This window comes from Lepidothrix coronata, unplaced genomic scaffold (assembly GCF_001604755.1).
Source record: "Lepidothrix coronata isolate B3197 unplaced genomic scaffold, Lepidothrix_coronata-1.0 Scaffold254, whole genome shotgun sequence".
NCBI classification, from domain to species: domain Eukaryota; kingdom Metazoa; phylum Chordata; class Aves; order Passeriformes; family Pipridae; genus Lepidothrix; species Lepidothrix coronata.
In genome coordinates this window covers 265,045-288,949 of record NW_016690434.1, presented here as the reverse complement: position 1 = coordinate 288,949, position 23,905 = coordinate 265,045, and the positions used below count along the sequence as shown (strand labels likewise).

At 54.1% G+C, this 23,905-nt stretch overlaps 1 protein-coding gene across 1 annotated transcript; it reads left to right on the top strand.

Moving 5' to 3' along the window:
• The first annotated feature begins 5,845 nt into the window (after positions 1-5,845).
• Positions 5,846-23,778, top strand: TPRN (taperin). The gene is made up of 5 exons (XM_017835281.1): positions 5,846-6,637; positions 6,905-8,044; positions 21,195-21,375; positions 21,594-21,721; positions 22,499-23,778. Exons 1-5 carry the CDS (start codon positions 5,846-5,848, stop codon positions 22,559-22,561), a joined length of 2,304 nt encoding a protein of 767 aa, XP_017690770.1. The 3' UTR covers positions 22,562-23,778.
• Positions 23,779-23,905: the final 127 nt, after the last annotated feature.

Sequence of the window (23,905 nt, the reverse complement as noted above, 5' to 3'; positions counted from 1 at the left end):
ATTGTGGAAACACAAGCCAAAGGCAACTGGAAACTTCTGTGGGCGAGTCAGCCTGCTAATGGTATCATATATGGGAGCTGAGTGAGCAGACGGGTGGTTTAATGGCCATGAACCTGACTGGGGTCATCGTTACTCCCAGGTGATCCTGCTGTGTAATTGGCAGAGTTAACAGTAAAATAACCTCTTACTGAGGCAGTGCATGATCTGTGAAAGAGCAGGAACCAGCAGCAGCTTTGGTTCAGAAATAACTTCAGCCCAACCCACTGCCAGTCAGTGTGAGAAATGTAAAGACTGGAGGGAATAAACATTATGGACATTAAATGTAAAGAATCCATCTGAAGAGAAACCACATTGCTGCTTTCCATAGATGTTTGGTAAATATTAAAGAACTAATGCAACCTAAACATTCTTCACAGTATTGTATTGCTTTTGGAGTATCCTTAGAAGTGACATAGGTAAGGACAGATAAGACCCATCACAAGTTGCCCTATATTCCCAGAGTGGGGACAATAACTCAGTTAACTGGGCATTCCAATCTTCCTTCCTTATCTCAGCATCCCAGTGAACTGGTGATTAGTCACAGCAGTGACTAAACCTTTACAGGAGGGGCCTCTCCACCTGCCCTAATGAGCAGAGAGAGAGAGAGACCCCCAAGGACCAGATGGAGCCGAGTGTTGGTCCTGTGCCCCCAAATGTTGGCCCTGTGTCCCCAAATGTTGGCCCTGTGTCCCCAGGTGTCAGTCCTGTGTTCTGGGGTGGCCCCTGCTGTGCTTCACCCAGTCCATACAGCCACATCCTCGGGCACAGCCCCTGCCCTGCTCCCCCCTGTCCTGGGGGGTGTGTGTGGCCAGGTGGAGTTTTCCTCCCTGGCCACTCAGGGATGTGTTGAGTTGTGCCTGGGGAACGTTTCTCACCTGGGGACACTGAGCTGTGGGGGCTGTGACAGCCAGGGACTGGGCACTGCCACCATCCCCCTGGTCTCTGGCTCGGGATCAGCTCAGATGCACATCAAGGGGTTCAGAAAGCTTCAATAGAAAGTGTGGGGTTATGAGAGAATTTTTTTCTAATTTATATTTTTAGTGCTAAATCTCTGTTGCAGCGATATAGTCACAGCTACAAGGTGCTCTCAAGGTGGAGCTGGTGCAGAGCTGGGAATTCAAGGACAGGGATCTTTGCCCTGACATTTGAAATGCCCTAAAACCCTGGCAGATAAGCACAGCCAAGCAAGACCCCTGAGCACAGATCCTGCTCCCTGTGCCCCTGTCTGAGACCTGACTGTGCTGGGTCCTCAGGTGGGGATGGCTGAAGGAACCGAGCGAGTTTGGTGTTCCCCACCCCAGGGAACCAGGCTGGAGTCGGACCCAAATGAGCTGAAGGGGCTGTGCTTTTTCTGCTGTGTATTTCCTGTTGTTCTTTAATAACACTATTCCTGGAACTGGGCTGTGATACCAAGCAACAACAACCTGAGCTGTCACAGGGCTGGGAGTCAGTGCCCTTTGGGATCTTTACTGTTTCCCAGCAGAGTTCAGGCATGTTTTCATTTCCAGCTCCTTTACTCAGCTGCAACCCCTCCCTTTGCTTCTGCAGAGCTGTGAGTGAGGGGCATCAGCGGCTTTCTGAAAAGAAAACAAAAACCTGAGTAGCAGGCTTTGGACATGGGCCTGGTAATGTGGAGAAGGACAGGTTATGTCCAGCAATGCCCCTAAATTCTGAGATATTAATGAGAAAAAAAAAAGGAAGCAACATTATCAAAATGAGGGGGAATCCCAAATCACTGAAGTGTGATCAATCAGCTGACAAACCTTGTGAAGATAAAACACTCTGCTGACTGTGCCTCTGCTCTCAGCTGCTTTCAGAGGGAGCTGACAGATCCCACTCCTTTCAGAGATCAAACTCGAGGGCAGGGCAGTGTGGCTGAGTCCGTCTGTGCTGCTCCAGCCAGGCTGAGTATGCACTGCCCACGTGTGTCCGAGCACTCGGGCCCTCTTTGCCCATCCCATCTCAGTGGGAAGCTGAAGGCACAGCAGGTGCATAAGGAGCGGGAAATGTTGGCCCCAAGAGAGCCCCAGGGTTAGAGAGCTCAACCAGTTTGGGGCCAAAACATGAGAGTTTTGAAAGCAAAGACTGTAAGCTCTGAGGTCTCGGTGGGTGCTGGAGCAGCTCCTTGGAAAAGTGAGAAGGAAGTTACCCCAGCACTCTCCCCAGCTTTCAAGGTGGTTCCTGGCTGCTGCTGCCCAGGGAGGAGTCTCTGCCACCTCCTCTGCCTCTGTTACCGGGTCCCTCTGAGGCTCTGCTACTTCATGTGTGACAACCAGGCCTCGAGTACATGAATGTTTCTGGGGTTAAAGATGTGATTGAATAAAAACAGATGTTTCTGGGAAAGCAGGTTTTTCTCTCTTGTTCATTTTGTTGTTGTTGTTGCTGTTGTTCTCTGGCTGAGTTTATAAACCCAGGAAATGGCACTTGGCAGATGCTGTGTGAGGGAAGTGGTGTGTGATGAACCTGTGATGCAGGTGAGGGACATACAGGCACCAGGCACCTCTGAATGGCAGCAGCCAGGGAAATGATGAACAAAGCTCCAGAAGGGGCAAGAGGCCCAGATGCAGCTAAAAGAGGAGGAAAGTAAAAAATCCTGATGTCATCTGAGGACCACAAATCCAGTGACGGGGATAGTACAGGGATAGCACAGAGAGATTCAGGTTCTGAGAGTATCTAAGGCTTAGTGAGCATGGACTGGGGTGCTAAGGAACTTAGAGTGCATTAGGGATTGTGCCTCTTCCTGGGAGGAAGGCTAATCCCTGAGCACCCTCCTGGACACAGAAACAGAGCCCTGGGGAAATTCACGGGAGGGTAAAGGCCTGGTAATCCCTCTGAGGAAAACAGAGTGGCTCCAAAACACAGCACATCCCAGGAGGGCAGAAGGCAATGGATTCTGACAAGCCACTTCCTCTCTCACGGGTCTGTTTGACTGAATTGCCAGAGGGAACAGCTCTGGCTTGAACTCCCAGCTGACATTTTCCCCTTAACTCTAATGCTGGCAGTCACCTGCATGTTCATGTTCTGGTAAATGTGGTAACTGCAGCCCCTCGGAGCAGAGGCAGAGAGAAACAGGCTGGACAGCTCTGTCATTTGAGGTGTTTTCCTTCAGCCCTGGGATCTCTCAGCCTCCACTCCTCAATCCTCGCTCCCCATATGGGGACGTTCTCCCAGTGCCACCCCCACAGCAGGGTGGGACACGCCATGTGTGTGACATCTCAGCAGTGTGACAGATGACAGAAATCACTTTTAGTGCCGTATCACCCACTGCACAGCCACCAGCCTGGCCACTGCTCTGCCTTTTGGCATCGCTGGTGCCCGGAGTACCCGCTGGCCAGAAAGATAGTCTGCATTCCTTACCCTGGAACCATGTGGGCACTGTCCTGGCTCTAAATCAGTGTCATAGGGTACAAAGCCCAACTCCCTGGAGAAGCCCAGCTAGGATGGATTACTTTTACCTATTGCCTTCCTCCCTCTGCCTTCCACAGGGTGCGTGATGGACAGAGCCAGAGCAGGAGCTGTGCAGGTGGAGTCTTGCTCTGCCCTGGGGTATGAGGTGAAATCACACCTCCCCCAGTCCTGCTGGACCCTGCTCTGTCCCTGTTTCCTCATCACCTGGCTGTCCCTGGGGCTGTCCCAGCAGACCCCGGTGTTGCCAGCCCCCAGTGCCACGGCTGGTTGGGATGTGCTGTGCCTGCCACGTCCCGTTGCGGCTCCGCAGCCACTCCAGCCGCGCCGGGCTCCGGGAACTCGTGCCTGTGCCCCGCGGTGGCACTCTGCCATCACACCCTCCCAGCCCTGGGCCCTGCCGCCGTCACACCTGGGGTTTGTAATCGAGCGCTCCTTCCTGTGCCAAAACATGAGCGCTGCGCGGGATTCCCGGGAGCCTCTTAGTAACACAGGCGGGCACTGCCCGGGGGTTCCCCGGGGGTGTGAACACAGCGGAGCAGGGGATTAGCTCCAAAGCACCCTCCTGCCAGCCAAGTCTCACTGCCCAGCCCTTGACACTGTTTCTCAGCCGAGGAACAGAGCAGTTGACAGAAATGATAGAAGGCTCTCAAATCCTGACTGGCAGGGGAGCAGATGAATAATGGCTGGATTTATTGTTTTGTTCTAAAGGCAGACGGGCACGCAGCGAAACCAGCAGATGTCAGGTTCAATGCCCACAAAGGGAGGCGTTTTCTTTGCGCCAGGTGCAGCAAAACTGTGTGGGATTCATTATTTCAGGATTTATGGGCTTTACACGGGCTCAAAAGCCAACCAGACAAGACCACGAAAGAGAAATCCATTGAGATCTCCGAGCACAAAGGCACATTGTTGGCTCTGGCCGTGCCTGAGCCATGAGTCACCAGAGGCGGGGAAATGTCTCTGCCCGCTTGCCTGGTCTTTATCCTCAGCCCCGGGCAGCAAGGGCTCGGGGCGGGTGGTGCATCAGGGACCTGTCGCTTCGGGGAGCACAGCAGGTCATGTGTGAACCTCACATCACCCGGGTGTTATTTAAGGTGAAAGGCGAAGAGCTGCCTCCTTCCCCCGGGCTCTGCTTCGCAGCAGAGCAGCTCCTCGGGGCACACAGCACAGCTGGGCACCGCGGCACGTGGGCAGCTTTGGCAATAAAAAAAATCTATTTTTCGTAGTATAATTCCCACGTAGCGTTTGAAGAAGGTGCAATTGCTCTGTTGTGGCTTGGGAGTGTAAAGGTAGGAGCCTTATCAGGAGTACACGGAGCTGCTTCCCGTAAACACACCTGTGTTTTGGGCAGCCCGGCTGCAGTGGGTGCATCACCCCCACCGGGCATGCCGGGGTGCAGCTCCACAGCTCCCAGCCCGGCCAGAACCTCCCCAAATCCTGGCCAAAGATTATTTATGTCACCGTGTGCCACATCCCCCGTGCCTCCCGGGGTGAGGATTTCATCCCCTGCCGCTGTGGGAGGTGTGGGAAGTCCTGCACTGACCTGTGATCGTTTCCTGATCGCTCAGAATTCCCAAAGACAGCTGCAGGTGGCTGATAACAGGACTGACTGGAAATAACGCCACGGAGGCACTTTTGTACTCAACAAGTGGCTGTTGATGAGTCACAGAATAGCCGGGGTTGGAAGGGACCTCTGGAGATCATCCAGTCCAACTCCCTGCCAAGGCAGGGTCACTCAGAGCAAGTGACACAGGAACACGTCCAGGTGGGTTTGGAATGTCTCCAAGAGAAGGAGACTCCACGACCTCCCTGGGCAGCCTGAAGAGCAAAGCTGGTGGGAAAAATGTTTTCCCTGCTTTACTGCCACGTGCAGTGGGAAGTCCCACTTGCCTCCATCAGAGCTCTCCCTAAAGCACTGCTCTGACGGGATGGGTGGGACGGACACTGCTCTGGCACTCGGGGCTCGTTCCCTGCCCACCACGGCCGCTCCTGCCCAGGCACCTGCCCGGACTATGGCCAAGATCCTACGAGTGACCCCCAAGGGCGATTTTCTCTCTTGTCCTGGGCTGGTGCCCCGCGGGCCAGTCCGGGATTTGGAGAAAGGGCAGATGTGGGTGTTCAGGGTTCTTTGTGTCGGTCACCGTGGCCCGCGTGAGGCCGAGACCCCGCGGGCCGGGGGCTCCCGTGTGCGAGGGGAGGGCGGTGCGGGCAGCGGGCCCGGCCGGTCCCCAGCCAGGGGATGCTCCCCCGGGCGAGTCCCACCCCGAGCCGGGGCCGGGCGGGGCGGAGCGCTCAGAGCGGCCGGGATGGGGCAGCCCCCGCCCCGCCCGGCCCGGGGGCGGTGCCGCGGGGCCGGCCCGGCGCGGCGGGGCCCGGCCCGCAGAGCCCCAGCGCCGCCGCCATGAGCAGCGCGGAGCCGCCGCTCGGCGCCGGGCCGCGGGCTCAGCCCGCCTGGCAGCGGGAGATCCTGGAGCGCAAGCGGGCCAAGCTGGCGGGGGCGGGCGGCGAGCCCGAGCCGCCCGCCGGGGAGCGGCTGGTGGTGGCCGAGAGCCTGGGCCCGCTCCGCGAGAACCCCTTCATGCGGCTGGAGAGCGAGCGCCGCCGGCTGCGGCAGGGGCGGCCCGGGCCCGGCGCGGCGGCGCGGCCGCTGCAGCAGCTGCTGGAGCTGTACAGCGCCGTGCCCGGGATCCGCACCATCCGCGCCGACAACATCCTCATCATCGAGTCCCGCACCGACCCCGCCGCCTGCTTCGCCGCGGGGGACGCGCCGCCCGCCCGCCGCCGGGACCCGGCCGGCCCCGACCCGCTGCGGGAGCTGCTGGCCCGGCGCGGGGCCGCGCTCGCCGAGATCCGCGCAGACCAGGTCGTCATCTACGAGACGGGCGAGCCGCCGGAGCCGCCCGAGGCGGCCGAGCCGGGCACCGTCAGCCGCCTCCTGGAGAAGTTCGGGCAGCGCCCGCGGGGCCGCCGCCGCCGCGGGGGGGACGCGCTGAGCGGGACCGGCGCCGGCGGGGCCGCGGCTCCTCCGCAGGTGGGACCGGGCGCTGCCCGGGCCGCGGGGCCCGGCTCCCCCCGCGCCCCCGCGCCCCTCCACAAGGGCCCCGGCTCCCCCCGGGCCCCGGCGCCAAAGGCGGCACCGGCATCCCCGCCCGCGGTCCGCGCCGCCCCGCAGCCGCTGCCGGCGCCCCCCCGGGCTGCCACCCCCCCGGCGGTGCCGGCCGCCCCCCAGCCCGCTGTCCCGCAGCCGGTATCCCCCCGGGCTGCCACCCCCCAGCCCGCGGCCCCGTCCCGGGCTGTCACCCCCCAGCCGCTGCCGGCTCCCCCGCGGGCTGTCACCCCCGAGCCCGCGGCACCTCCCCGGGCTGTCACCCCCCAGCCCGTGCCCCCGCAGGCAGCCCTGGCTCCCCCCCGGGCTGTCACCCCCCAGCCCGCCACCCCCGCCCGGGCTGTCGCCCCGCAGCCCGCGGTTTCCCCCCGGGCTGTCACCCCCGAGCCCGCGGCCCCCCAGCCCGCCCCGGCTGCCCCCCGGGCCGCAGCCCCCCAGGCGGTTCCCGCCGCCCCCAAGGCTGCAGCCCCCCAGGCCAACTGCTTCCTCCACAAGATCAGCTCCAACTCGTTCACCGTCACGCCCCGGGGGCAGCCCCCCGGCGCCCGCGTCCCCGAGCCCGGAGCTGTCCCCGCGGGCCGCCCCGCGCCGCCCAAGGGGCCGCCAGTGCCATCCGCCAGCCCTTCCCATGCCAGAGCCAACGCCAGGAGGCCAAAGCCAGAGGAGGCCGAGGCGGCCGTGTCGCCCCTGCCCAGTGCCAGTCTGGCCCCCAGTGCCACCGGCGCCACTCAGCCGCTCTCCGCCTCAGCCCCCCGGGCCGGGGGCTCCTTCGAGATCCACCCGGCCCCCAAGCCCGACTTGGCGGCCATCCCAGCCCACGACCTGCAGGCTCAGGCTCTGGCCAAGCTGCGCCTGAATTCACGCAATTCCTTCCTGTTCGTGCCCCGCCGGGAGGGCGGCCCGGCTCGGCCCCCGGCCCACATCGCCCGGCCACCGCCACCGCCCTCGGAGGAGAAGGCAGCGAAGGAGCCCCCGAGGGCTCCCGCCCCGGAGCAGGAGGAGCCCGCCGCTTCCCCTTCCCCGCCGGCTCCTCTGGACCCGCTGGTACCTGTGACTTACATCGATGACATTGTGGAGCCGGACAGTGGGGAGGTTTCTCCCAGGGCCGGCTCGACTGCGAGGACGGGGAGCTTGGATCAGCCCGGAGGAGCTGGCCCTGACCTGGAGATGGAGTTCTCCTCCGTGCCCCTCTACAGACCCCACTCTGCCCCCCACCAGAGGGGAGGCAGCACCTTCACTGTCGTGCCCAAAAGGAAGCCCGTTGCCTCGGGGCTGCAGACTCTCACTGATGCCAGCGGAAGGCCGCAGCGGGAGGAAGAGGATGAGGAGGAGGAGAGCAAAGGAAGAGGCAAAGCCATGGAGAACGCTGATGGGCCCCAGGTGGGGATACCCCATAAAAAGCGCTACCCGTCGGTGAACGAGATCGAAGTGATCGGGGGGTACCTGTCCCTGGAGAGGTCCTGCATGAGCAAGACGGGCTCCCGTCGCAAGAAGGTAATAACTGCCCGGGACACCTCTGTGCTGAACAGCCAGGCTGGACGTGGCTACTTTTGGCCTGTCTGTCCGTGAGGCACCGGGTGGGAAGATGAGAAGTGTGTTTGGGAAGATAGGCTTGATCCTTTTGGGAGCCAGAGGCTGCTCTCGGGGAGGGGGCACTGGGTGCTGTTCCACGAAGCAGCTGAGGGTGGGATGTTCCCTGTGATAACTGCAGGGCCTCTCCCACCCCGTCCCCTCTTGCAGATATGCTAACAGAAAGTGAAATATTTCAGATGTTTAGGAAATCAGGGTGAGTTGCAAGGTTTGAACAGCTGTGGGCTTTCCCTCCAGCTCTGCTCACTGTGTCTGCGGGTGCTGGACATGTTGAGCTCCCCGTGGTCACTTGGGCAGCGTGGCACTGGTGTCCTCCCCGCATTAGTGATCTATTGATAGAGGCTCAAGAATTAGGTCTCGATTAGGCAGAAAGAGATCAGCAAGAACTTATCTCCCCTTGATAGGATTATACCACCTGCGTGGTCTGGATGTGCAGCTACAGCTCTGAAGATCCGCGAGATGTCGATTGCTCCAAGTGCCTTCAGACTGAATGCCAGATTTTCTCACTGCTTGGGATCTAACTTGGATCCTTGTGAGCCCTACATTGAGAATTAATCTTTGTAGGGCAGCTGGATGTGATAAGAGGAGGAGTGGGCGTGTTGTTGGGCTCTGAAAGCAGCACACTGAGGTGACAGATCCTGACTTCTAAGCTGCAACATGACGTTTTCCCATAGCAGGAAGAGTTGTTTGACATTCCCGTTACCTAAATCCAGCTAGATGGCTGATGGACTGAAGCCACACGGGTGCCTGAGGCGCTGAGCATTATAAGTTGAGGAAATCCTTTGAGCAGGATGCATCTCATTTGAAGGGAGACAGGGAGTGCTGCTTCCCTGGCTTAACGCTGTTAAATTCCTTCCTGAGCACACGCAGCCTGTGTTAATTTGATGGTGACTAATGCAGGGAGCAGGTCTGGACCACGAGCACCTTGAGATCCAGAATAAGCAAATGAGGAGTGATGATTCTTGCTCAGTGCTCCTGAAGTTTTATCTTGTTCTCCTACAGGGGAATGCTCGGTCTGACTGGAGTTGTTCTGTTTAAACACCTGCTGGCTTGAACCCATTCCAGCTGTTTTCTTGGCTCTGCTCAGTTCAGTTTGGGGCATTAAACAGATTTACACCAAATCAGGTGTGTGCTATAAATGTTGAAAATATCAATACAACATGTTGCAGTTATGGGTGCTCTTAGGATGGAGCAGAGGGTACAGAGGGAACCTCGTGGGACAGCCACACTTGGGTAAGCCCTGCTCCTGATGCAGCTGGGGAGCTGATTCCTCTGAGCAGGGAGTGCTGTAGGGGCACAAAGAACAGAGCCAAACCAATTCAGTGGTGCACAATGGAAGCTGTCCTTAACATTACAAAAGTGAAGGGACGGAGATGAGGACAAGACCGGTGCACTGACTGAGTTGGTTTTAAGTTGGTCAAACACCAGAACAAGAACCCCAGAGAAGTCATGGCATCTCCAACCTTGGAGCTGTCTGAAACTTGCCTGGGGAAAGCCTTGAGCAACTGGCAGGTCAGACCTGGTTAAGGCAGGAGTTGGGACGAGAGACCTCCAGAGGACCTTTCCTAACCAAAAATATCATGATATTGGTTAAGAGCTGTTCTGTCTGTCAGTGTTGGATTTGTGTGGCATTGGGCACGTCATGGAGCTTCTCTGCCCATGTTCTTATCAGCTTAATGGCATTAACTGTCCCACTGTGCACATGAGGTGCTAAATACTGCAAGGTGCACACACAGCTCTAAACAGCCTTGGGGGGGATGTCCTGCATGAGAACTTGTGTAAACATCTAGGTTTGGAGAGGAGAGATGTGACAGGCAGTTCCTGCTCTGCCTTTTAATATTGCAGAGCTCAGGAGACTGAAACAAAGGGGGACCCTTTGGAAACTAAGATCCAGCTTAAGGAGAAGTAGCAGAGACAGAAGTTTCTGGGTGAAATTAAATGTGGTGATGTAGTGGGAGAAACACTCGTTTTTCTTTCAGTTCCCTTCTTGCTCGGAGTGGCAAGTACAGGGTTTGACTCTGCAGACAGCGTTTAGAAGATGCTGATGCTGGAGCAAATGGAAAGATTTCTGTTTACTCTTGACCTAGAGGATGTTTGTGGCTTTTACTCCGGGTAATAAGGCTGAGAGTTGATGCCTGAAAAGGAAGGAGCTCGTATTAGGATGCATTCCTTGGTTTCTTCCCAAGAGATCACTGTGTGTCGCCAAGGCAACAGGCCAAAAACAAGGGTTCTGTTTTGTAGCTGTGTAGGGGTTTTCAGAAACTAGATTTTGGCCTGAATTGGGCAGAAGCAGAGGGATCCTGTGAGCTGAGAGCTCATACCAAAGTCCCTTTCTCTTTTGGGGTATCAAAATCAAACCTGACACTGGTTTTAGTGAGCACCTACCTGTATTTTTTGGGGTGAATGAGCCCACCTTTCCAAACCTTGCCTTGGATTTGCTCAGGGAAGCAGTGTTTAGGGAACCTTTGATGACTTGGAAAATGTCAGCAGTTTGCTGGTGCCCATCAGGGATCTGGGAGAGATAAAAAGCAGGTCTAGCACATGGTGATCCACATGCTGTGGATCAGTAGGTGTCTGTATGTACAGCCAGGGCTCATGATTTATTAGGAGGGAGGGAGGGAGGCAGCCCTGGCAGTCGGACCTTCTGTTCTGTGAGATGCAAGTGGTGTTTTGCTTGAAATGTGGCAATTCAGCCTCTCTTTTCATCCCCATGTCTGGGCACTGAAAGACTGACTGTAGTAAAGATCCCAGCAAAATGGAGCTGATGAGGTCCATGTCCTCTGGCCCACATCCTCCACGTCCTGCCTGGCTTTCTGGAGCGGGAGGGTGGCTGGGACAGGCTGGGAGCAGGTTCCAGCACTGCTCTGGGCTGCACAGAGGGAGCTCCAGCCCCTGCCCTGGGCTGCTGGCAGTCTGCAAAACTTGTGACTTTGCTGTGGCCTGAGGGATTCTGCTGGTGTGCAAGAAATTTCAGGAAAAACAGCTTTATTGCTCCTTCCAGACCTTCAAATATGTGAAGCAGCTGTTAGTTTTGGAGTTGGAGCTGGGTCTTGGTGAGGGGGAGAGAGATGCTGTTCCTGTGTCAGGATAACCATTTCCCAGCTCTCTTGTGCAACTGGAGCTGCTGTGGTGGGACAGGCAGCGCCCACCCAGGGCTCTGAAGGTCAGTGTGGGGCTGTGTGTGATGGGACACGGCAGGATCTGCAGCTGGATGGCTGTGCCCATCCTGGGGATCAGGCTGCCTGTGTGGGCAGGGAGCTTTTTGTCCTCCTGTGGGGTTCAGGTGCCCTTGAGGACTCTTCATCTGCTCTTGTGGCTGTTTTGAGGCCTCTCCAAGGTGTGCCAACATTAGTTCAGATAAAGCAGTGAGAGTGTGACTCAGTCTGAGGACTCAGTGACCGTTTCCAGCTCCGAACGGATGTGCTGGGCAGCTGCTGGAGGAGCCTGGCTGAGCTGTCAGCTCCGGTGGGGAGGACAGGATACGAGCACAGGGGTGGAAGGAGACCTACTGACCTTTATTCTAAACCAGGAGTGGGGCAGAGGATGCAGAGCACTGCTGTGACCTCTGCTCAGGGCTCCTCTTTGTTATGGCAGAGAACTAAAAGCGTTTCGACTCCATAGCCCTGGGAGGGAGGGAAGGCTTTGCTGCGGGATGTGGATCTCTGGGATCTCAGAGGATAAAATCTACCTCGGCTGAGCTGAAAAGAGTCAATGGTGGTTTGGTCACCTGCCAGAACAACGTACAATAACACTGTCAGTGAGATAGAAATCTGGGTTTCTGCAGAGCATGTGACTGGCATGTTGGAGCGGGAGCTTGGGAAGGACGGCAAACTGCGGAGCCAGCCGGGCCCCTGAGGAGCAACCACTGCCTTTAGGCTTCATGCTCTCGTCTCCTTGGAGCCTGGACTCTGCTGGGGAGGTCCTGTGTGTGCAGCACTTGCCCTGACTGTGCTCCTTCCACGTGTCTTGTCACTCCTGTGGTTCATCCCGAGTCACAGCATGTTTGTCCTCTCCAGGGAAAGTCACTTCTGGCCAGGCCACCCAAAGTCCTGTGAGTAACAGGACCTGAGAGCCAACACTCAGCAGGTTGTTGGTGATTTTAATGTGTTTTTCCTGTCACAGCTGGTGGTTTGCCATGTGCTGGCAGGCCCTGTGTGAGCAGGGATTACGGGAACAAGGCTGGTGGGATCCAAACAGTTGGGAGTCTAATGCTAAATTGTCTTCAGAGATGTTCAGCTGAACTTCAAAATGTTCCAGCTTATGTGGACTTCAGCAAGGTCCATTTCCTAATGTTCTGAGCTGCGTAATGCCTGAATGTGGCTTCCAAATTCCCACTTAAATGTCTGTTAAAAAATCATTCTTAATATCCCTCAGTTTTCATCATGGGCAGGATTGGGCAGCACCTTGTTGGTCTAACCAGCTGAACTTCTTGCTTTGCAGTTCTCCATCATCTCAGCTCTGTTGGAGATGGTCTCCTGTGAGAACCAGGTGTAGGCTCAGGATGCTGGCAGGGATGAACACTTCCAGCTATTGCCCAGACCTGTTTGGAGCAAGTCTGCACAGTGGGGAGTCTAAACATCAGTGGCTGCCTGAAGTATTTTTTTGCAATATATAACACAATTAAATTAACCATAACCCAAGTAAATTAATGTGGTGGTGGAAGCAAAAATCTCTCTGCAAAAATTCCTTAGATTAATTATGTCATGTCTGTTTTGGAGGGATCAGGGCAGAGATTTGTGTTCTTTAGGTCTCAGAGAGCTGCGTTCTTGTTCTGTTTTCTGTCTCTGGCTGTGCTCTGCTGGGGCAGATCCATCTGCCACTTTTAAGGAGGGGCTGTGGCAGTATCTGACATGAATGTATGGCATTTTTGGTAGATGAGGTCAGCAGTGATAAGTCATGCTCAGGAAATAAGGTCTTGGATGAGGAGGCACAGTCCCTCCCCTGCAGGGGTGATCTCTGTTAGCTGTCAGATATCAGCAGGCTCTTTCACCCAGACAGGGCCATTTCCCTGCCCTTTTCTAATTCTGCTGGTTTTTACCCTGTGATGTTGATGGCTGAAGACCCTAGAAATCAGAATTTGCTGTGGTTATATCTTTTAAACCACTTCACAAGCTGCACCCAAGGCTGGTGGTGGGCCAGTAGGGTTTTTTTTGATTTCACCCCTGCCTGCCAGCTGCTTGAAGTGCTGGTGCTTTGTTGTATGAAACCCTGGCAGAGCAGATGAGTCAGATTTATCTCATCTCTGTAGTGGGAAACTTTCTGTGACTGAGGTTCTCCATGGCCTCACCACTCCCATGCTTCGCCTCGTGCTGTAGCAACAGCCTGAGCTGCTCCAGATTCCCCTGGTTTTCTTCCTCCCATCCCCTGTTGCTGTCAGCAGTGAGGGGAACGGGACAGAAGAGCTAAAATAGAAACTCTTAGGCAAATTAGAGGCAAGCCTGGCTTTGAGGCTGGTTAGGATGTGCCCAGGGCTCAGCCTGCCCCAGAGCTCGAGAGGAGATTTGAAGTACTTTGTGCTCTGAAGTCTAATCACAAGGATTACAGTTAACCTTATCTTAATCAGTTTCCTTAATCTGTGGACCAGATTGGAGACAGTTTATAATTTCCCCTCTATCTCAAGGATTCAGCTTGTCTTGGGTTTGGGTTTTCCTGCCCACTCTGTTTTTTTCCAGTACATGGTCACAGTGTTCCTGAGAGGAGCAGAGGAAGGACACACTCAGCCTGCTGGGGCAGGGGTCCTGCTGGCCTGTCTTACATATGGGGAATGGTAGGAAAAGTTAAAATGTTTAGTTTCTTGGTTCAGTGGCAGCCAAGGAACTCTCTGTAAGAGCTGCTGCAGCAACATCTCCTTCACCTCAGGGGTTGTGCTCACCCCCCTCCCAAGTGAAACCTGAATTTAAAACCTGTTTAGAACCCAGACTCCTCCTCGTGACTGCAGTGGGATGTGGGTATGGCATGAGGCTGGGAGGATGTCACCGTTGGGACAGTTTGTGTAGGAAGAGTCATGTGAAGCATCTGTATCACACAGAGCAGCTTCACAAACATCCTGGGAAAATCTGCACTGGAGGAACTCGGTGCTGGAGTTTTCCGAGAAGTGCCCTTTGGATGATCTTGGGAACTTGGCAGGATGGAGCTGCTGGGCTTTGGGCACTGGAAGGAATGTAAGCAAGCTGGAGGAAATATCTCAGACACAATGACAGCAAAACACTCGTGTGCTCAGGGAAATGATATCTCTTGCAGCTGGTGAAAATGCAGGGCTGAGTCAGGCAGATCCCTGGAGCTCCTGGGGAACCTGCTGCACTTCCCATTGGGAAAGCACCTTTTGCATGTTAGGAGTGGAGAAAAAGGGCAAGAGAGACATGACCTCTGTCATGCAGGGGATACTGTGCACATCACTGAAACCTTTTGGTCCTGAAGTCTGGAATGAGCTCCTTGGCGGGGTGGGAAGTAATTCTGTTCCAACCTCCCTGTTGGGGGAGGATGGACCATGGAATGATGCTCCAGTGGGTCCCATTCCAGCACCAGCCCAAGGTGTTTGTTGAGCTGCTCTGGGCAGTCTGGGTTGCACAGAAACGCTTGTGGGTGGCAACCCCCAGTGCTGCCCCACATTGTAGCCACAAGTGGTGTGCTCAGAGCTGCCTGCAAAGCAGAGTCCTCTGCTGGTGGGGAGTTCTGGCTGTTGTTTATGAAGACACCAAGTCTTGACACTCATTGTACCTTGTTTATCCTGCTCTCTTTGTGTATTCAGAGGAGGCTTGTTCCATAGATGTAGGGAGATTTGTCCAGTTCTGAAGGGCCAAGGAAGTAATATTTGAATTGCTTGTTAAGCTGTGGGAGGCTCTGGCTCCTCTGCCTGCAGATGTGAGGAGGAATAAAGGATTCTCTGGTGAATGGCTGCTCTGTGCCCTGGCACACTTGGGGCTCCAGCTGTGGTTGTTTGGGCTCTGGAATCTCTCCTCGTCCAGCGCAGTCGAGGGAAGAGTTAACCAAGCTGCCTGTCCTGTGGTGCTCCCGGGCTGTCCCCACCCTGTCACTTCTCATCAGGAACTTGAAACTTGCCCCTGTCTTGCACGAGGAGTTTAATATTTCGAATCTCCATGCATTGCTCCTGTCTGCCATGTGCTCCAGCATATTGATTACACAGGGCTGGCTGTGTGGGTTGCCTTGTAAATGGAGACTTTCTTGTTTTGCCTTGTGGCTTGGGAGCTGGGAAGTGATCCTGGAGAAAACCTCTCCTTTGCCAGCCACACAGGGCTTCCCTGACATGCTCCTGCTGTAAATCTTTAGTGCCCTTAGCTCTGCTCAGTAACTGTGGTGCAGTTAATAGTTGAGCAGAAGTCAGTGTTGCTCTTAGGAAACACTTCTTGGAAAAGATGATCACACGTGATCGAGTGAGCCTGTGGTGATGCAGCCAACTCCAGTTCCCCAAAATTATTCTTTTTGTGCAGAATGACAGAAAAGCACGTTTCTGAAGTGCCATGTGCAGTTTCCTGGGCATATTTAGGCTGCTTCAGCCATAGCAGTACAGGGTTAATCTGATATAGGAGCCGAGCCTCAAGTCCCCTGAGTTCCTAGGGATACTTGTCAGGGAAAAGACCTTTATTCCTGTGTCAAGGAAAGGCTTGAGAGGTGCAAAAGCTCCTTATCTTCTCTGAATGATAGCAAATGCCCTGGTCATGTGCTGATGCTACTGCAGTCCCCAGGGTACTATTCCAGGCTGCTGCACATAGTTTCAACAGTTTGGGCTGACACATGACCATGTTTTCAGGACAAGTACAGGCACGTAGACAAGCTCATTGCCAACTCTAAGGAAGTGGCTCGTTTTCTCAAAAATCCTTTATCTAAAACTTTCTTTCCAGGGGAATTGTCTAGATCATTGACTGCAGGTTGCTATGAAAAAAAAAAAAAAGAAGGTTCCTGCTCTTCTGCCTCCTTTTAGTAAATCTGGTGCTCTGTGAGAATGGTCAGGTGGGAGGACCAGGGTAAACCCTTTGGAGATCTTTTCCACCATAAAATACTGCCCTCTGTTTCCAGTGTCACGAGCAGTTATTTGTCTGTGCAGAGACCTTCCCTCTCACCCCATGGCAGCTGGGAGGTTGTTCTGTGTTTAGAAGGGTCCTGAGTTCTGGGTTTAGAAGCTCCCTGCAGTCCCGGGGGCAGAGCCTCTATCAACCAACCCAATGGGTTTGCTCTTTGAGCAGTTTTCCTGCCCAGCCCAGGGGGCTGTTTGCAAACCTCCCAGGGATGCTCTGTGTGTACAGGCTTCCCCCAGCTGGCTGCTGCAGTTCCAGGTGTCAGGTGGGATGTCCTTGTGCTTTCGTGCTGTCCACCCAATCTTTAGACAACCAGTGCAGCAGCAAATGAGCTCAGTGTAAGACTGCACAGGAACACAAGGTTCTCCCAAACACTCACTTTGTTCATGCTTGATCTCTGAGATTCACTCATGCTGAATGGTCCTCCCTCCCTCTGTGCAAATGCTGAGAGAGGAGGAGGCATTGGATTGACCAGGTGTGAAAAGCTGCTTTAAATCACACCCAGCAGCACTTGGCAGCCCACACATGTCCTGGGGGGTCAGAGCAGTACCGGGGTTTGTCACTTGGGAATTATGTTGCTTGAGGAGAGAGGATGATCTGAGGAAAATTAGTACCTGAAAAGAAGAATCTTGATCCCTGGTGCTGCTCAGCTGTTTGGATCTGGTGAAGCACTTGGTGGGTTGGGTGCTGTGGGATGTCAGCAATATGCTGACTCTGACTCTCCCTGCTGGAATAGAGTTACAGGGTGATTTTGTTGGTCTCTCTTAATGCCTAGAACATTTATTTTTTTCTGGCTCTTACAAGGTGAGGATTTGGATTGCAAAGAAGTTCCTATTTAAAAGGTGCAAACACCCTACATAATCATTTGGGCTTTGCCTCATCAGCCAAGAAGCAAATGTGATAATGGATGTAGAAGAGAAAAGCCACACTAAAGAGATTGCTTCCGGAGCTGAGGATGCAGATTAACCCCAGGAGACTTCCAGAGAGATCCCTGGTGTGAGAAGCCATGGGGTGTTTGTTCTGTCATTAAAACTGCCTTGCAGACTTTCCCACCTCCCTTTTGGAGGTGAGGTATCTGCTGGCTGTCATTGCTTATGTCATAGGTTGGGCTCTATAAATTGCTTATTTTTATTTCTGATAAGTCTCTGTCCATGAGGCCTCTCTGGTGGTTGGTCTGGAAGCAGCCTGCCCTGAAAGAAGGTTGACTTTTGTTTTCTTTTCTAAATGAGCCTTGTATGACTACTCAGATTTACGCACGTTGGGCAATGTTTACCCTGCCTTCTTTTTCCTGCCTCTCTTTTATTACTCATTACTGTTCAAATCCTAGCAAATAAATAAATGATTCTTGCTATGGCAACAAGAATCTGTTGGCTGAGCAGCACAATATCCCCTGAAAAGCCTGCTTTGCTCTTCCCAGCATGTCTCTGATTGCTGGGCAGAGTATTAATATATAGATATATGGGTTGGTTTGTGACACAGTTGTGGGTGAAGCCTTCAGCTGAGTGAAGAGTGACAAATCCCTGCAAACATCCACAGCTGAAGGGTGCAAAATTCTTCCTTGCCACAACTGGCAGCTGCTGCTGGGGCAGAAATGGGGAAACCAGTGCTGAGACACGTTGAGCAGAGCCCTCTGGCCGGGCTCCAGCATGCTTGGCTCTGCTGGGAGACGCTTTTCTTCTAAAGAAACGTCCCCTCTTGCCTTTTGTGTTCCCATAAAAGCCTCAGTGGTCTGGCAAGGGGCTGCTGGCTGTGCAAACCTGGTGTCTATGCCATTGCTGGGCTCTTGATTTTCCTATTTAGATGGTTCCTGGGACTGAAGCTGCCTGTGTTCCCCACACAGTGCTCAGTTCTGCTCTGTAGCTGCTCTGTTTCTTCAGGCAGCTCTGCCCCTGTGTCCCCTGGTTTTGCCTGAGCACGTCACCCTCCGTCGTCTTTTGGGTCAAGCTTGGGTTGTGCTTCCCCGAAAGCACGTCATGCTTGGGAAGGGCAGCTGGGCACGTTCACTGCTCTGTTTTAGTGCTCTCTCCCTGCACCGGCAGGGCTGACTGAGCTCCCTGCACTCCTTCCCTGGGCCAGCTCTGGGTTGTTCCTTGTGTTTGCTCTGCCTGGGTGTGTCCAGAGCTTTATTGCAGCTCTGTGGGGCTCTGCTGGTGCTCGGGAGCAGGCTGTGGGTGCAGAGGGTGGGACACCCCCCGGTGTGGTTTCTGGGGGGTTGTGCCGTGGTGCAGCCGTGCCACGCACGACTGGCTGGTGTGAACTTCGGCGTGTGCTGCTGGGGCAGCAGGTTGTCTTGTCCTGAGCTGTCCCCAGCTGTCCCTGGGCGTGTGGGGCTGCACTGCTGTGGTTAATGATTGCTCTGTGTGAATGGCTCCAGCACTGCCTCCTGCACAGGTGCCTGGAGACTCCAGCAGGACACCCAGCCCTGCTCCGGGAGCGAGAGTGGCCTCAGATGAACTGGCTGTGGGAAGTGGGAGCTGTGTGAGTTTAGGGCTGTTGGGGTGTTGCCTCTGGGCACTGCGTGGGCAAGGTCGTATTTCTGGGTCACTTCTGCTGCGTTCTGCTCTTTGGTTTTGCTCCCTGGTGAGGCTGTTTCCTCCTCCAGCACTACACTCACCTTTGGTCCAAACTGGACTCAAAGTAATTTTTCTCATAGATTTCCTCCAGATAACAGAAAACCAGGAACACTTAGTTCCATCTCCCAAGCTTAAATTCTAAATCCAAGGCATATCTCTCCCGTCTCCTTTGTTTTCCACGTTTAGCCAAGTAGTTCTTGCCCTTCAGTGCAGTTGCCAGCACTGGTAAGCAGCCTGTGTGCAGTGCCTGGTTCTGGGATAGCTCCTGAGCTTCCAGGAGCTCTGGGCACCTCCACTCTCTGGCCTTCGTGCCTGGCAGTGTGGCTCGTCCCCAGTACAGACACCACATTGTGAGCAGTCACAGCCTGGCTCGGATCAGGGAGCATCTAGGTCAGCAGCAGGGATGGGAAACTCAGGGAACAGCAACTGGGATGTTCTAATCTTCAGGACCATTTTATTCCAACCCCTCTTCTCTGAAGTATAATCACTGTTCTCCCCATGTGTCATCTGGAGAAGGTCAGAGTGGCTCTGGGGCAGGGAATGGGGAAGAGCAGCTGGTTGCCCTCTGTGCTGTTTCCATCCTGGGAGTGTGTCCAAGGTACATCCCGTGCTGGGGTGCAGTGGCACCCCACGTGTGCATCTGCAGTGTGGAGGAGGTGCAGGTGCTCACTCTGTTACCCAGATTCGAGTTAAACTCCTCTTGCTGTTTTGCTGAAAAGCAGCAGTGAAATGCTCCCTGTCTGGCCCTGCAGACCCTGGTCCCCCATATTTCCCAGGCTCCATAGGCAGCACAGGGGCACTGTGGCCCACTGGCAGCTCTGACCCCCGAGGACTTCAGCAGCCCCCAGCAGTGCTCTGGCCACTGGACACGCAGAGACAGCTATTCCAGGGAATAGGTGCACCTGGGCAGCACATGTGGTGCTTGAGAGCTGCCTGGGGCCAGGTGCCACTTCCCAGCCCGTGGGGGAGTTTGGGTGTGAGTGTAACTGCAAATATGGCACGGGAGGTAATAAATGTGCTGCACTTGCTCCTTGCCAGTCGTTAGACGGCATCTAGAGAGATCCATGCAGCTCCTGCCGCCTGTCACAAGCTCCCACGTCCTTTTAATTCTGTTTATAACCTTATTGTCTGGGTTTTAATTGTATTTAGAAGTAGAGGGATCACAACACCCTCTTAGACAGCTGCTCCTGAACCTTGATCCCTGTTGGCTGGATACTTCCCTACTTCTGGCATAAATCTATTCCTGGCAATTCCTCCTTGTTTGTCTGCTGTGTGCTGGCATCAGCAGCTCTCTGCTCCTTGGGGGTTATTTTCTGGTGTTCTTAAAGAGCTGTGATGCTTTTTCTCAACCTGCACTTGTGCTGGTGGGAAGTTTTTGCCAGTGAATCTCCTCTGCACCTGTTGAGGTGACCTGTAACCAGATCCTCCGAGCACAACGGTAGATAATGATTAGGACAGGACAGGCTGCAGGGGAGCAAACCCTTCCCTCAGCTTTTCTTTTCAACTTGGAAGAGCATATCTGGAGTTATTTTCACCACCTGCTGGGTGTTACAGGCAGGATGGAGCCAGGCAGTCCCTATTTCCAGCAGAAATGCTTTGCTTCATTCCTGCTTTAAGCAGTATCCTAATGGTGATTACAATCCTGTAGCCAATCCAAAATTTTCTTCCTGTTATTCACAGGTGATGAACTTAGAGCAAGGGTTGGTCTTAAACACCATTCCATTTCTAGTGTTCTTGCTCTCTAGTTTTCTTCATAACCCATAAATTTCTGGTTTTCCTTTGATGTTTGAGTCACCTTCATTCCTCAATTCCTCCTTCATTCATTCACCTTCATTCTCCCAGTTACTGTGAAAAGGTCATTAGTGAGAATACTGAATAAAACTGGTTTCAAACCAGAACCTTGTCCAGTATTTTCCTTTCTCTGCTACCACTTATTACCATCTCTCCTTTAGCTGTTTCCACCTTCTCACTTCTGGTATTAAGCCCTGTTTTATGTAGCTTAAATAACTCTTGGGCAGGATGTCCTCCTAAGACTGGAGTCCTGATCACCCATATTTCTGTAGTCTGGGCACACAAATGAGTTGTCAGGCATTAGCAATGTCACCTTTCCAACATGTGGATGTTTTCCTTTCCTGCTTGGCAACATTGATCTCGAGAGAGACGCTGGCAGCTCCTCCTGGGTACTGGGCATCAGTGAGATGATGGTGAAGGGCAAAAAGCCAGAGGTGGTCTGGACCCCTCAGCCTCCTGCCTCCATCCCATCCATTTGGCTCTCTGTCAGCATGGCAAGACACCCACCAAGGCACGTGGGAAGGGATGGGGGAGATATTCAGTCATTCCTATAAACCAGGGTGCAGCCCTGGGGTGCAGTGGCCTGTGCCAGAGTCAGCATTGAGATCAGTGGGTTCTTGTGCTGCTCTCTGACAATCCTCCTTTGCTGTTGTCTAGATGAAGATCTCCTTCAATGAGACGAGTTTGCAGACTATGTTTGAGTACCCCTCAGAGAGCTCCCTGGCAGAAGAGGAGGAGGAGGAGGAAGGCCACGCTTCGGAAACAGAGGAGGAAAAATCTTGCCCTTTCTACGTTCCACGCCCAAATGGCACTTTGCATCCCAGTACACCCAACTCAGGTGAGTGAGGCCCTGTGTTGGCACTGTGGGGTTTCTGGTGGTGTCTGACACTGACCATGTTTCCTACAGACCCTTATGGGGCTCCATGGGGGTGGAAATGCTAATGGAGGTGACCAGGGAACTGCAGCTGGGCAGCTTCCATGCTGTCCCTGCCGGGATCCTGGCCCCACTTCCTTTTGGGGTGCTGAGGAATATTTACACCAGCTTTCTCCTTCCAGCAGATTTATCCAGCTACACCCCAAAGCACTCCGTGAAGTTCAGCGAGTGGCAGGAGCAGAAGTATGAGGGTCCTGCTGCAGAGGGACCCCTCCCAAAGGAAGCTGATTCCCATGGGAACCAAGACATGGTGAGGCTTTAGATAAGGAAGTCTTGCTGTGCTGTTCTGTGGTGCTGGGGTTGTTCTGGGCAGTGGATGGGATGGATGTGCCTTTGTGTTCACTGTGCAGGGAGGTGTGTCACTGCTCCCAAAGGGACCAACACACGGTCCCACTGCCACGAACAGACCTGTCTCTCTGTGTGAACGAGACTTAAGGCAGCTGCACACTCTGTGCTCAGCACAGGAAAAACATGGACTTGTTGGAATAAGTCCAGAGGAGGCCACAGAGCTGCTCCAAGGGCAGGAGCCCCTCTGCTCTGGAGCCAGGCAGGGAGAGCTGGGGGTGTTCATCTGGAAATCAGAAGGCTCCAGGGAGACCTGAGAGCCCCTTCCAGTGCCTAAAGGGGCTTGTAAAAAACAGGGAGATGGACTTTTTACATGGGTGGGTGATAGAACAAGGGGGAAAGGGTTTTAAACTAAAAGAGAAGAGATTTAGATTAGATTTTAGGAAGAAATTCTTCCCTGTGAGGGTGGGGAGGCCCTGGCACAGGTTGCCCAGAGAAGCTGTGGCTGCCCCATCCCTGCAAGTGTCCAAGGCCAGGTTGGACTGGGCTTGGAGCAACCAGGGCTAGTGGAAGGTGTCCCTGCCCATGGCTTTAAGGGTCCTTCCAATCCAAACTATTGTGGGATTCTGTGATAATCCAGGGCACATTTGGAGGGGGGAATTGATGCCCTGGGCAAGGTGCCAGTGCAGAGGTGTGGGTGCTGGTTTGCTCTGATTTGATGAGCCCTCCTCTCTCTCCACAGCTCACCCCGGCAGAGAAGGGCGGGCTCTCGGATTTCAGCAGCGAGCCCGCGCTCTATTTCTGACGGATTCATCCCCGGTGCTGCAGCAGCAGCTGCTGGGCAGGACGTGTCAGTGCACCTGCCCCTGCCCCTGCCCCGGCCGGCGCCTGCCGCCCTCCCGCCCCGCCGTGCGCTGGATCCTGATGCCAAGGGGGGACCAGATGCTGTCGGGCATCTTCGGAGAATATTTGCACTGGATTTTGGGACCTAATTGCTACTTTTGAGGCGTATGATTTATTCTGCCTGTGGCCTTGCACATTCCTTGTTCAAGATCAGCTGCTGATTAGGCAAGTGCGTGAAGGGCAGAGCTGTAATCCCGGGATGGATGTCGATTCTCTCGGTGCTTATCTGAGCCCAGGCACTCTGTGGGGTCTGGACAGCTTTTGTAACACTTTTCCCATCAGAGGTCTCAGTGGAGAATGGCTCTGGAGTTGGAGCACTGGGAGCATCTGAGCTGGTTTCACAGCGTGGCTGTGATTTGACAGATAAGGTGTCAGTTTGGAAAACCATTGAAGGGTCATGGTTTGTTCTTGGCATGTTTCTGGGACTGGTTTCACTGAACCATCATGGAATTAATGTGCCAGTTACGTGAACACCCTGTGAGGGAGGGGAGAGGAATGAATGCCTTTAGCTTTAGGTGTCATTTTTGCACCAATCTGTAACCAGGTGTCCAGACTGGCTCGAGCCTCTTGAAAATTCCCAAACATTGGCCATAGCTTTGCTCTGTCCATACCCAATTTTGGCATCCAGTCTCTAGGAATTGCTGGTTGTGCTCCAGTTTGCCAGTTCCTCTTGTTGCTCTGTTCCAGATCTGACTGATCTGTCTTGGTTTGTGGGGAGGATTCCTTTGAACCACGCTCGCTCTGCTCCTCTAATCAAAGCACAGGAGGGCACTTTCACTCCTTTCTTCTGCAGAACTTGAACAAGGAATGTGGTTTTTTTTGTTTTGTTTTTTTTTCTAGGATTTTTATAGTTCTATTGTAATTGTTTAATGCAGCCAATATGCAAAGGAATCTGCTAGAATCTTCCATTTACATTTTCTACTACTGTAAACTCAGGGTCAAAATTGCACTCTGGAACAGATAGAACACTGCTGCTAATGTGATTTGTACTTTGGGATTAAAAGAGATGCAGTTGGAAAAGATCTGGCCTCTTTGGGCTTTATGGAATGAGTGGTACCCCAGCGTGGGGCTCTGTCCAAAGGAACAGGCTGGAATCTTTGATTAAATTTGATATGTTTATTGGTTTGTCTGTTATACAGAGATGACGGATATCTGCTCGAGGTCTGTGAACTGAAAATGCTCTGCATACCTTGCACTGGGTTTGGTGTGTATTGTAGCAGCAGGGGAAGGTGGTTCTGCTGAAAAA

What these genes read in the sequence shown, in the direction of transcription:
- TPRN (XM_017835281.1), top strand. Translation starts at nt 5,846, where the DNA reads ATGAGCAGCGCGGAGCCGCCGCTCGGCGCCGGGCCGCGGGCTCAGCCC. An exon ending in CGCTGCCGGCGCCCCCCCGG is followed by an intron (nt 6,638 to 6,904) that starts GCTGCCACCCCC and finishes GTCGCCCCGCAG; the next exon opens with CCCGCGGTTTCCCCCCGGGC. An exon ending in TCCCAGTACACCCAACTCAG is followed by an intron (nt 21,376 to 21,593) that starts GTGAGTGAGGCC and finishes TTCTCCTTCCAG; the next exon opens with CAGATTTATCCAGCTACACC.